The following is a 14,393-nucleotide window of genomic DNA, read 5'->3' on the forward strand; positions in this document are numbered from 1 at the left end:
GAGGGTATGGGGGCAGATGCAGAACACCGCTTGGAAGACTTCACTGCTACAAATCAGTACCAATCACAATCAGCAGTTCAGAGAGGCCCAGGTAAATGTAAGTGGGAAGTGGCCAGAGGGTGGAAGTTCTTCTTGACATGGTAGGCCACAGCTCCAGGAAGGAGGTCAGAAATTGCTATATCATTTATGTGAAACAGAAACTGGACATGGGATACTCGTTCTGGTACAGGAGCTCCATTATATACAGGAAAGAAAATGTAGAAAATAAATTCATATGTTGAGTTGAGAATGCACACCACCTGGCCTTCTCCCCAGCCGCTTCAGGGTGGTGACTTGGTAATACAAACTTATATACCAAACAGTTTTAGACTTGAGAAGGGGATTCTAAATGATATTTGTAGGTAAAGAAGGCATCCAGTGAGAATCTACCTAACCTGTTGTGGAGAAAATATCAGAACTGAGTAAACCTTTCTTTGTTCAAAGAAATACAAAAGGCCAGAATCAGACTGTAGAAATACAAGTGGGGGCCTATGAAAAGAGTCTGCAAGATAAAAAAGGGAACAGAGCATGCAAAGAGACAGAGAAATAGAGAATACTTGGGGGAAAAATGTTAGCTGAAGGAGACAGTATCTGCTTTACTCTTACAATTGGATTTTTAAAATCATAGATTCTGTGAAGTATGCTAAAATATAAATGATGAAACAAAACAGATAAAGGAGACCTTGGTAAAAGGCAGGCAAAAATATAAACATTACAGGATAAGATAGGGAAATAACGTAAGGCAACGAATAATCCAACAGCAGACTTAAGAACTGAATTAGAAGCAGTAAAGAGTAGAATCAGCACTATAAAAATCTGAATCAATTAAAGACAGGAAAAACTTGAGAAACCTTCCGACATTGCAGAGGCAGAGCAAAAAGGGATTAAAACGATGACAGAAAAATATGTACAGGACAAAGAACAGAGATCTAATATACATGTTAGGAGAAAAGAAATTACTGAAGAAAAGAACAAACACAACATTAGTAATCAAAGACATGGGAGATGAAAACTTTCCTGATCTAAAGATAGAACTGCATCTGCTTATTTAAAGAGCTCATTATGTGCCATGAAAAATTAAAGTACAGAGCTCAACATCTAAACAAATCCTCATACAATTTGAAATTCAAGATTTAAAGAGTTGTAAGTTACCCGTGCTGTATGAAAAAAAAAAAAAGTTTACCTACAAAGGAAGAAAAACCAGACTTTTCTCCAATTTTTCCTAACCATTAATGCAATGGAATAATAGCTATTGTTTTAAAGGGGAAAGAAGTTGACCTAAGCTAAGTTGCCATTCATGTGCAAGGGCAAAATAAGAACATTTTCAAAACACAAGTGTTCAAAAAGTAGTCATGAAGAATGTCCTCGATGTACTGTTTAACGAAAAGAACAAAGTAAGGAAGAGAACGTATATCGCGCTATCATTTTGATCATATATGTATATATGTTTATAAATATGTTTCAGTGGGCATAGAAGTGGTCTAAAAAGATAAATATCAAATTGTTAACAGTGGTTATCCCTAGAGGGTGACTTTGACTATATATTTTTTTGAATTGTTTGACCCTTTTGCTTGAGTATGTATATTACTACTGTATTTCACAAAAATCACCTTCATTTTTAAAAAGCCTCCATGTTATCTTTGCTGAAAAAAATTCTACAGTGTTGTATCTGAATAACAGATGAATCAAAGTAAAGAACATAAGAATGGGAAAGCCATAGAATAAAAAGACAAAAACGGTGAAAACTGAACACTGAAAACACTTACTATAAAATTAATTCTAAATAACTATTGTAAATTTAGAAACAAAATGCAACTGTGTGAAAAAGAAAATACATATTGTAAACAGTCCTAATTTTCACATCTTAAATATGGGATAGTCAATTGTTTTTTTTTTCCCCTTTCACTCTTGATGTTGATACTTTGAGAATAGAAGATTATGTATGTTTTTCAAAAAATTAGTCACTGGTAGCACTTAAACTTAATATTTTCCAGACCACCAAAAAACAAAGGCCACATTTCCCCCCAAACTATATATGTATGTATGTATATATGTATGTGTGTGTGTGTATAAAAACAAGGGTGTTTAAAAAACATAAAACAAGAACAAAGCATATACTGTATGGTCCCAATTTTATGAAAGGGAAAGAATAAGTACACACATATAAGCATGGGGGCGGGGGAAAGACTGAAAGGACATATATGAAACCTTAACACCAGTTAATTTTAGGTGGTAGTTTGTACGTGATTTTTATTTTCTTGTGCTTTTCTATATTTTCTATTTAAAATATTTGGGGGTAATTATGTGCACAACAAACATGCCCAAAATATCATTTAACAAACAGACAAGCCACTAGTTTCAAAAGTTGGACAATTTAGGTCCAGTGGTTAAGAATCCTCCTGCCAATGCAGGGGATATGGGTTCGAGCCCTGGTGTGGGAAGATCCCACATGCCGCGGAGCAACTAAGCCCACGCGCCACAACTACTGAGCCTGCGCTCTAGAGCCCATGAGCCACAACTACTGAAGCCCGCGCGCCTAGAGCCCATGCTCCACAACAAGAGAAGCCACCGCAATGAGTAGCCCACACACCTCAACGAAGAGTAGCCCCCGCTAGCTGCAACTAGAGAAAGCCCGCACGCAGCAACGAAGACCTAACGCAGCCAAAAATAAAATTAAAAAAAAAAAAGTTGGACAATTTAAACCTCATCTTTAACCTCAATTACATATTTTATTAATGACAAAGCTTCCTGGGATCCTACATCCAGACAGAAAGCAAAGATTACTGTAAGAATGAATGGGATGTGATCGTGAGACTTATAACATCACCATATAATATGACCTATAATTTATTCCCTAAACAAGCCAAAGGGTGGCCCCAGCATTAGCTTGTTGGAAAGTTCTTCACTTAGTTCTTTTTTAATTTTTTTTTTTTTTTAACTTTGGGTTTACTTATTTATTTATTTTTATGGCTGTGTTGGGTCTTTGTTTCTGTGTGAGGGCTTTCTCTAGTTGCGGCAAGTGGGGGCCATTCTTCATCGCGGTGCGCGGGCCTCTCACTATCGCGGCCTCTCTTGTTGCGGAGCACAGGCTCCAGACGCGCAGGCTCAGTAATTGTGGCTCATGGGCCTAGTTGCTCCGCGGCACGTGGGATCTTCCCAGACCAGGGCTCGAACCCGTATTCTCTGCATTGGCAGGCAGATTCTCAACCACTGCGCCACCAGGGAAGCCCTTCACTTAGTTCTTGATCAGATAATATGGGAAGGAAAACAAAGAAGATCACACAGATTAATCTTCCTGGGGATGCTAGAATGAGGATTGCTTACATCTATTTATGACATCAATGTTTTGCTTCTCATTAAATGGCTAGACCATTAGAGCCTAAGGAAAGACACAGCCTGTCACTAAATAAATCCTTGTTCGGTACCACCTATAGCTATACAATCACATGCATTTATTTTGAAGATGACAATTAAGCTTTTTTGATATTGACTAACATATAAAATGAACTTAACATCTTTCTCCTAAAACAGTTTTCTTTTTATCACTTCTCCTATCTGCCTATAGGGCTACTGGGGTTTCAATGAGGAAATACATGTAAAGAGCTTAGCACAGTGCCTGGAACATGATTATTGACTACAAAATCTTAAATTTATTATTATTATAGTTTGATTACTTTTTTTTTTTTTAATAAAGTCCTTCAATCAGTTATTTATTTATTTATTTATTTATGGCTGTGTTGGGTCTTCGTTTCTGTGCGAGGGCTTTCTCTAGTTGCGGCAAGCAGGGGCCACTCTTCATCGCGGTGCGCGGGCCCTACACTATCGCGGCCTCTCTTGTTGCGGAGAACAGGCTCCAGACGCGCAGGCTCAGTAATTGTGGCTCACGGGCCCAGTTGCTCCACGGCATGTGGGATCTTCTCAGACCAGGGCTCGAACCCGTGTCCCCTGCATTGGCAGGCAGACTCCCAACCACTGCGCCACCAGGGAAGCCCGGTTTGATTACTTTTTCAATCACTTATGCTTACTCAGTATAATGCGGCAGAAAGGACATGGAGTTTTATTTATTTATTCCTTTAAAACTTGTTCTTATGAATAATTTCATATATATACAAAAGTAGAATACTATAATAAACTCCATGTACCCATTATTCAGATTTAATAATGATCAATATTTGGCCTTTTTTTCCCCATCTACACTCCTGTCCACCTTCCTCCCCACATTATTTTGAAGCAAAGCCTAGATGTCAAACCATTCATAAGAACATGATGTTCTGAAGTCATACAGACAAGGATTCTAATCCTGTACCTCATCACTTAGCTACATAACCTTGGATAAGCTACTTAACCTCTGGAATTTAGGTGCCGAGCAGCCACTCAACGAACCTAAGATCAATCTCTCCTAGTTGGCTCTAATTTTCAACATCTGTGATGTTTCTCTCTAAATGTAACCAGCTCCACTCTATTGCTTTTACCCTAATCTGTACTCTTTATCTTACTTTTGGATAATCCCAACAGCAACCTGTTTTCTCACCTCTTACTCATCCCATACCTGGGTTTTCTACTATGGTTTGTTTCTTTCAGGCAGAATATTAATGCTGTAAAATGTTCAGTAAATCAGAAAGATCAAGGGTGAAGCAAATTTGGGAAAGATAGCAAAGGGTATCCCCCTCACAATGAACACCACATTAAAACTCCAAGAAGTCTTTCAGTAATGGATTCTGTCTAATATTGTGTTACCCTAACTTACATGATTGTGAAACTCTTTTTTTTCACCTATTAAGAACCTATAAAACTAGAGTTTCGTGGAACATGCTTGGGAAATACAGTGATAGGTTAATGCCAAATCAGTGCTCCTTGAGCAATGCCTTCATTGGGAAACTACCAACTCTACAAAATTTCAAGAGTTCCTCCTATAGGTTCAAATTAACTTAGGTTGCTTCTCACATCTTTGTATATGCCGTAAGTTGTCTCCCAAACTAGGAGGGTGTTTGCCTTGTATGTCTGGATTTCTCTTGTGTGTGCAGGTGTGTAATATAGGTCGCTCAGTGAATGCCTGTTGAGTGTGCACCCAGGCTGGACAAAACATGTGACTAATCTCCACCAGCAGTGAAACTGCTCATGTTGCTGCTACAAAGTCCTTGAGATACTTTACATTTCTTAGTAGTGAACACTAGAAGCTGGAGAAGATGTCTATCTTCTTCGGATATCTAAGAGGTCAAGAGCTCCTAAAAAGTCCCTCTGGACACATCCATACTAATCTTCCAGGTCAACCATGGAGATGTTTCCTATGTTTCCATCATTCTTCACTCCTCTCTTGAGCCTCAGTTGTCTCTTTTATAAAATGAAGGTACAAATACCTACTTGGCAGGCATATTGTGAGGACTTAATGAAATAATAGACAGAATTACCTCATCCTGGGACTGATACATGCTAGATATTCAAGAGATGTTATTTTTCTCTGCCATGGAGAATAAAGCAGAGAAAAAGGAAAAGGAAGGCATGTAACATCTTATATAGGGTAGCCAGGGAAGACCTCTCCAACAGGGTGGCATTGAGAAGGCAGTGAGAGTGCCACACAGCTATCTGGGGACGGGGTGTTCCAGGTTAAGAGGAAAGCAAGTACAAAGACCCTGAGGCACAAGTGTGTGGCTTGTCTGAGGAACAGCAAGGACGACTATGTGACTAGGGCATACTGGGCACAAGGAAAGCAGCAGGAGCTGGATCAGAGCATGAACAAAGAAGTGACATGATCTTATTGATGTTTTAAAAAGATCATTCCAGTGGCTGTGTTGAAAACAGACTGGAGAGTAGGAGGAGGGAGGAATAAGAGAAACCAGTCAGAAGGCATTTTGTTGAATCGAACTAGGGTGTAGTGGTAAGAAAGAGTTGCATTTGTGTTTATTTTGAGGGTAAGGAAGACGTGGATTGCTGACGGATTAGTTATGGAGGTGTGAGAAGAAGAGAGGAGCCAAGAATAACCCCAAGAATTTTGACATGAGCACCCCCAAAGTCAAAGCTGCCATTTACCGAGATGGGAAGACTGAAGAAAGACCAGGTTTGGGGGAGAGAAATTCAGGAGTTTGGATCTGGAGATGTTGTGTTGGGCACACCTATTTCACAGTCCTTGAAGAGGAGACCCACCTTAGTCTCAATGAGCTGTGACTGCCCCGGGCAGCCTGTGATTCACGACCACAGGCTGAGGGCATGGACCACTGGCTCTGTGTTCTTCTTGCCAGGTCATATATTGTATTTACCATATACTGTATCATACACATGTATCATATGCTAACACTAAAGCTGGGAGAGCTCATGAGAAAACAGGGCTTAGCCAGTCTAAAGCTGGACAGGACTCCTTCCTTGTTCTGCACTGAAAGACAGCTGACCCAATCGCCAACTCTCAAAAGCACCCTCCAGAGTCAAGACCACCCTGTGATCACAGAAAAACAGTACGTACTAGGATTCCCCTGGCCCAAGCCATGACTACCCAGTTTCTCTTCCAACTCTTCTAACTGAACATCTTCCACAAAGTCTGAACTTTGTTAGCTGTCCTCTGCCTCACACACTACAACTCCCCATTATTATTCCCTTCTGAGACTAGAAGAGCAGGATTTTATTCCAACTTCTCATTGGAAAAGCATAAAATGAGTACTCCTCTTGAGAGACAAAGGTTCTCACATTCCCAGTATTAACCATTAAATGTACCCAAAGAGAATGAGTTTTTGATATGTCAATGTCTAGAACCTTTATCTATGTATAGAAATGTAACCATAGGGAATATATGAAAAAAATTCTACTATAAGGAATCACCTGTTTATAATAGTTCAAAAATTCAGGACAGTCCCTTGGTTCAATAAGGCAAAGACTGGTTAAAGAAATCTTGGCATAGAAAAGAATACTAAATGATCATCAAAAATGATTCCGAATAAGAATACATTAAAAGATACTACATGAAAAAAGCAAATTATAAATAACATGTATAATATGACCCCCAGTTTTTTTGTTAAAAAAAAAGTGTGTGTTTATACCATAAGTTAAATATGATTGTATGTAATTAGCAAAAATAACAGTTATGTTACCAGTTGGTAGAGGGATTGTGGATACGTTTTTCTTCTTTTTACTTGTCTACAAGGAACATATATTCTTTTTTCACTAAGAATGAGTGAAAAAATTTTTATATTCAACATAAAATCTCTCATATTTGTAGCTTATGCTTGGAATTTAGTTTTTACTATCTGACATTAAAAAAACCCAAAAAACCAAAAACAACTACCTACACCTCTATACATACTTCATCTAAGTCAAAAGACTTCCTTCTGAGAAGCCACTTGTGGACTCTCCCCGAAAGGCTCTCCCCTCGGGGATGTGATACTAACGACTCCACAGAGGAGTCAGTCACTGAGTTCCCCCGCTCAGCGCAGGAGACCCTGCTCCCAGGGTCTGTGGGCACGACTTCCCCAGCCATGCAACCGCTACACAGGAATGTGAAGCAGAATGGACTGCTCTACTCTCCACACCTGGCCACAGACACAACTGTTAAGCAGAGACTACGAGTTCCACAGTCCCCACCAGGGCAACAGGCAATGGGCTTTGTTTTCTATAAACAGACAGACAAGGAAAAAGTTCAGGTTAAAACACAGTCCTCGGAGGAAGAAAAATAGAAACCAGGCAGCGGGGAATGCTTCATACTCCTAAAAGCTTTTTTTGTAAGTTAACACATGGTGTCTGCTTCTCTCTAGTCACCTATTTATCACTCTCCTCCTTAGAGAAGGGAAAAAGCCCTGGCTGTTTTCCTAGTGCAGAGTTTTGTGGCTGGGGGGAAGGATGAAAGGGGGGAGGAAGGAGGGTGCTTTAAGCATGATGCAAACCATTTGGAGCTGAGTGAGAGCACTGCCAACACAAGCTGCACTATTTAAACAAGTGAGGAAATGATCGTATATACAACATGCCAGTGAGCGCACACACACACCAAAGGAAGTCGAGAGGGCTTTTTTTTTCAGGACGCAGAGCTGGATGTCAGCGGCTAAAAGGTCGATATTTTCCCTTAACACCCTTCTCAATGACTTAATCATGTTCCGTTTGCACAGAAAACTTCCCAAGAATAAAAAGGTCTGGAGAATTAAGAGGAGGGGTGAATGGGGAGGGATGTTTGGCCTGGGGCTGACCTTATCCGAGGTTTTCTCCACGTAGCAGGGGTCCTGAGGGGCAGCCAGCAAGGGTACAAAGCCCGAGAGAAGCCGATCCTCTTCCAGGATAAGGAGGGTGAGGTCATCGTCCGGGTCCTTGTACAGTGGCACCTCAGACTGATTCACTGCAGTCAGTATGTTACAGAAATCAGCCAGCATCGACCATACATCCACAGCAACCCTGTGAGAAAGAAGGTAAGAAAAGAAGAGCAGCTCTAAAGAGGAACCAGTTAAAGTATTCTAAGCACTTGTGGGCAGGGAGGTACTCGTGGCACTTGCTGTCTACGGCTGGCATCTGCCAGGAAATCTAACCCAAAAAGCTAGGATACTAAATTGCGCCCGTGGCAGTAATCTGGTGGGTGTGTGTCCATCTATGCAAAGTTGAAATTGATTAGAGGGAGTTTTTAATCCTAACCAGAAAGGAAAAAGAACTTAAGAGCATCAGTTGCCTAATGCAGGTCCTGTCACCTTTCCAGACAGTGTGCCTGAGACACTTATTCAAACACTCAAGACAACCAGTGCCTGAGGCAGCTCCCAGAATTCCCCTTCTCCTGTCCAGCCAAGTATATGCCACACAGACAGCAACACAGTGCCAATCTCCCCTCCTCCCACGCAGCCACAGGGGCCAGTCACACCAGGCAAAGAGTCATGTGGTTATTACCTCCCACCCCAGTCCCCTACAATGCTTTAGAAATCTCTTCCTACATATAAGTAGGAAAACAATCAAGCACACCCACCAAAAACCACATTCCTGGCCTGCCACGATCTTCCCAGGAGGGTAAACCTTCCCATGCATTTCAGCCGACAAACCAGTATCAGTGCTGTCTTGGCCATCCCTCTCCCTCTCCTCTCCCTCACCTGTGGAAGGTTAGATATAGGGTGACCAACTGTTCTGGTTTGCCTGGGATTTGTCCCAGTTTTAGCACCCAAAGTCCCATGTCACCAGAAACCCCTCAGTCCTGGGCAAACTGGGATGACTGCTCATTCCTAATTGCACATCACCAAGTCCTAGTTGAACCTAAGAAATCTTGAAAATGCAAAGTCTAGCTCTCCCCATTTCAAACTCCAGGGCAGAATTAGAAAAAGAAGGTTCATTTCTCTGTCACCATCATTTGTCAAAAATCTACTGTGGTTCATATCCCTGCTTTGATGGGTGCTAACGATCCTTAAGAGCTTTTTTTTTTGTCTGCACAGGACGCAGCTCAAATAGCCAAACTGTAGTCAGATCCAGGGCTTGCCAAATCCATAGGCCCTGGGCTGTACAAGACTTGGCTTTCTTTTCCAGAAGACTACCTTAACCAGGGACTCTGGAACAGGCAGTGCCCTATGGATGCTAAGTTGTACTCTAAAAGGAGTGAGCTGCACAGAAGAACAAAGAAAAGCTTTACAATTAGGCTCAAGAGGTGGAGCGGCAAGAAGCAAAGAGAGCTATAAGAGCGAGCTACATCCTGGAATCTTCCCAGAGGAGTTACTGCGCATGAGCCAAATCTGCTAGGGAGGGGCCTCAGACCTAAGCAATGTGTTTCTCCTGGAGACTGGGAGCCTTTGGGAGATGGCAGAGAAGAGGGCATTCAAGGGACACGGCACTGAAGGTGATGCTGGGGGAGAAAGTGGAATAGAGGTGTGGGGACTCCTTGACTGGCTCCAGGTGGAAGGAGGCTGCACTGGTTTATTTACTGTAATCACTGCACTAGGAAAAGGCAATGAAATGAAACATCTTGTTTTCAAGAGTGTCCTGGGAACCAGGCGGAACACAGCTCCATTAATCATACAACGGCACATAATCAACACACATGTACTGCACAAGTAACTCGCCTCACAGGCTTTGCCCAGGAAAAAGAACATGTTTGGGAAGAATCACCGGAGGGACGAGAGTTTTCTAAAGCCTCTCTCTGCACAGACACCGACAACCAGGCTCATTCACAAAGCTCCATCTTTTGGCTCGGCTGAGTTTGGCTGTCAGAAATGTTTAAATATGGAAAAAAATAAACAGTTGCAACACGTTTTAGTGCAGAGATCTGCCTGAGCCCCTTTGTGATGTAATGGGAAACGCAGCATTCAGGCTACCAGCTGTAGAATAAACAGAACTTCGAGGGTTAAAAGGAACTGAACTTTCCACGACCCCATCTGCAGAGAAGAAAATAATAAGAGGAATGATGCACTGCCCCACAGCTCTGATAGTTTATCCTCCGGTCCCGGCTGCAGAGACAAGCACCGGATGTGATAGGGCTGCTCAGGGCCGCCTCCGAGGTTAGCGCTGCCCATGGGAGACGCACAGGGAGGCTCTTCCAGCTCCCCGCTTCCTCCCCCAGTGCCCTGCTGGCCACTTGAGCCCACTGCCTGAGTCTGATCCCACAGCGCTGGTGAGCTCTGGCCGACAGGCCCTGCTCGGCTGCAGAGCAGCAATTTGGAAAATAAACAGGAAAGACGACAGTGAGAAGGAAGAAGGTGAAAAGTATCCCAGCTGAATTCTTGGCTTGAGGGCCTTGGTTGGTGCTGTGCAGGTCAAGGCTGCTTCAGGACGTAGATGGGGGTGGGGGGTGAGGGCAGCAGCATCTCCAGCCAGGGAGAGGCAGCAGAAAATTACCCACGGCTGCCACAATGCGAGGCCCCACATCCCTCTCTCATCCTCCCACCCCTACCATCTTGGATCCAAGACGAAGGAATATGTGGTACCATGTGGTTCTCATTACCATGCTCCCTGTCCCCTAAGGCTCAGATAAACCAAAACTGACTCCTCCCAGCGGCTGCTGGCCACTACTAGGGACCCCTGCCCACATCTGCCTTTTGCCCATTACCACCCACCTTGTGCCAAAACCTTAAGACTCACTGCAAAAATGAAGTGGATGAGTGTTCCTACCCTAGTATTGATTTGTAAGATAGCAGCTGATGCCAAAAGACATAGGAAGTATCCTGAGTTCCCAACTCAGAAATGTAAAGTGGCCCAAGGGCCAAGCTAGACTGAGCAGAGCCAAGGGAATACACAAAATGCTCCGATGAAGGGTCATTTCTGCCCTGATCCCGTCAGTCTGGTGTGTGATTCTGAGTGGCCACTTTCTTCTGGTATTGCAGTGGGACGGCCCCCGATCACTTCACATATCATCAGTTCTCTCCTCTCTCACTGAGCACCACGACCATGAACACAACTGACTGGGCGCCCATGGACCATACGGTGACCCCCACAGAGGGTGGGGCAGAGGGGAGTGTCAGGAAACTAATACTAAAAGGAAGAGGTACTCTGAAAAACTAGGTGAGATGTCTGAACTCAGAAGTTAAGATATTTGCAGAAGTATGAGGTGATTCCTGGAACCTGGGCAACATTACCTCAGCTTACCCCGATCAGGCCTCTGGGCCGAGAGGTCAGTTCCACGGGTGAACACAGGGTTTCCTGTCTGAGCAGAAGGGGAAAAGTTAGCCTTTTCCTGCTCTAGTCCTTATCCCAGCTGGGAGTGCCTTCCAACCTTCACCCCAATCCAGTCCTTGGATTCTAAGGATTCAAGGTTGGCCTGGGCCAAGGAGCCCAAAGTCAAATTCTGGTGGTCGAGAGGAACTTTAAACAGCTCCCAATCTCCTAGAAATGCCTGGGAAATGACTCCCCAAAAGAGTTTTCAGACATTCTCAAGCCACCTTTGGTTCTAAATGGACCCTCTAGAGTGCTATAGGCTTGGGCAAGTCCCTCTGGCTTGCTGTGGTCCCAACTCATACTTTGGGAAAGCTCCCAGAGTCCAAAAAAATCCCACCAAACAGACACAAGGCAGCCAGAGAACATGAAACTGCATCCAATGAGTCTGTTCATGGCTCTCAGAATGGTGGCAAGGGAGCCTCTCAAGCAGCTGTGATGTGACTAGTGAGCAGGGATCAGCAGTGGTAGGGTGACCCGGTGGCCCAACCCCACAGAACACACCACACACCAGGAAAGCAGCCCTCTGGCTGGAGTCTGAACACCAGATCCTAGTTTGGGACAGACCAGCAGTGGCTAGTTATAGGTATGCACTCAGGACCAAGGCTCACCCACTTCCCCACAGACATGCACTCACTTACTCCACCAGGAAAGGAAAAAAATAAGAGTTAATTTACTTTTTATTGCCTCAGAATTCCAAGGTTTAATGTAGCTGTCAGTTTGAGTGCAGTGCAGCTGCTGGCCGATACAATGCAGCCCAGGCCAGCCCAGGTGACTAGGGAAACACATTTCACAGAAATGAACCAATACACACACTGTTGGCTGGCTGTTTGAGGGGATATTGACTTGGGGAATCAGATTAAACCTTCAGGCTGGGGTTAGCTCTGCAAACAGCATTAGAAAAGCAGCTTCAGTCCAAGGAACTGAGAAGCCCTGATCTCAGGTGGACCAGTGGGTTTCTGTGTTTCTACCATTTTGGAGTTTTCTCATACGATCTGTTACTCAACTACGTCATGCTCGGAAAGATTAAGGTGTGAGATATGCGAGGCAAGTTATACCACAACAACCTATCTCTTTCCTAGAACTCAGAAAGAAAGGCAGATCTGCCAGCTTTATAGGGAAGAGGTCAAGAATGAACTTTTCTGCAAACTCCATCCGAGGACGGGACTGAAGGAGGAAGACAGTTTGGAGAATGGAGTACTAAGGACCGACCAGGGCTCAGGCCATCCTTCTGGCAAGTCTAAGGAGGACTGAGCCCTCACACACCCCTTCATATTTTTACTGGGGGAACAGGCTGACTGGTGATTAATATCAAGTACAATGACCCCATGTTACAAGCCTGCAGGGGCCTGTGGAGGTGGCCATTTCCTGTGTAATACCAGCTTGTTTAAACACTAACATTCAAACTCCACAGCTGCAGAACAAACCCGGAAAGAGTTGAGTGAGAAGAAGCCCTGCATTGTGTTTTGGAGCTACGGAAGATCAGAGAAGTCCTACAGATGGGAAACGAGTTGGGTCTTTTGGTTCCTGGGGTGAGATGCTCTGGAAATACAGCTAAGATGGCATAGAAACTAGGCACAAAGAAACTGAAAAAGAGAAAGTCCATGGACTATAAACACAAAAGGGGAAAGGCAAAAGGCCACAGCAAGAGAAATGCTCTTAAGATATGTAATATCTTCTTTTTAAAACCTGTTTGCCTATGGACCATCATATTATAGCCCACAACTCTTCACACGGGGTTCAATGGCCAACGTTAAGACCACTGTAGCCCTGGAGGACTTCCCACCCAACTGGACAAAACTGCAGGAAGTGAGCAGATAATAACAGAAATGGACCTGAATCCAACAAGTCTGGTAGAGTCAAAAGAATAGTACCTGGGTTTGAAATAGCTTAGTAAGCTCCTTGGAAAGCCAGGATGTCATGCCAACTCTGTTCTCAGTAGGCTGAGGATCTGGTTCTGGTATCAGGGCTAGGCAGCTCAACAGAATGGGGTAGAGACTGGGGGAAGGTAGGAGGAGAACTATGCAGCTCCCTCTGAGATTTAGGAACTACAGTGTATTTTCCAGATGCCACCATGATATAAACCGGAGACAAAGTTATCAGGGATCACTATTCTAGGAGTTAAGACATGGGCAGCAAGATACCATCCTCCAAGAATAATAGCTGTTTATTAGGTGACCACTAAAAAATACAAGACTCAGTTAAAGAAGATCCTTTCTGCCTTCCTAATTTATACAAACAAGTCAACTTGGGCCCTTGGAAGAGTGCCCAACTTAAATTAATTCTGCCCAATAGGGCAAAATCAATCTGCAGCTCAGTCACCCTGCACTACTCAAAGAACACAAACTTCATGTTCTAAGCAGTGCAGCTGGAGCCCTATGGCCAACAACAGGTCACGGTAACCTCATTCCAGGATTTCTCAAGTACCTCTAACTGTGCCTCCCTCAACCTCTCTCTAGGTCAGTGCCTATTTGACTTCAGTTCTCCCAAGCTACACTCAGATGTATAGCCTCTGTCGCATCACTGTGGTGTGTTAAACCCATCAGCACTGTGTGTTTGGGAAAGAGCAGCCCCCAGGGGACCTTGACATCGCCACGGCATGAGTGGAGCCCTCGGCGGCCTCCCTGGTGCGGATTCTCACGGTTCCTGCCTCTCTAAATTTTTAGCTGTAACCACTCCAACACGTCTTCTTAGTTTAGCACACACTGGACCCAAATAACCTCAGCCCAGAGCTGGAAAGTACTCTCCCTGGGGTCAGCGGCTGTACCCTG

General features: G+C 43.8%; 1 protein-coding gene across 3 annotated transcripts in view; it reads right to left on the reverse strand.

Annotated features, from left to right (window-relative positions):
* SMG6 (SMG6 nonsense mediated mRNA decay factor) overlaps positions 1 to 14,393 on the reverse strand; it is a 236,654-nt gene that overhangs the window by 108,642 nt on the left and 113,619 nt on the right. For all 3 annotated transcript variants that reach the window (XM_082370523.1, XM_082370524.1, XM_082370525.1), the window contains one exon: positions 8,202 to 8,403. In XM_082370523.1, the coding sequence (XP_082226649.1) occupies positions 8,202 to 8,403 (202 nt within the window). The remainder of the gene's footprint in view (positions 1 to 8,201; positions 8,404 to 14,393) is intronic.

The sequence above is a fragment of the Balaenoptera borealis genome (genome assembly GCF_965194805.1).
Source record: "Balaenoptera borealis genome assembly, chromosome: 20".
NCBI classification, from domain to species: Eukaryota; Metazoa; Chordata; class Mammalia; order Artiodactyla; family Balaenopteridae; genus Balaenoptera; species Balaenoptera borealis.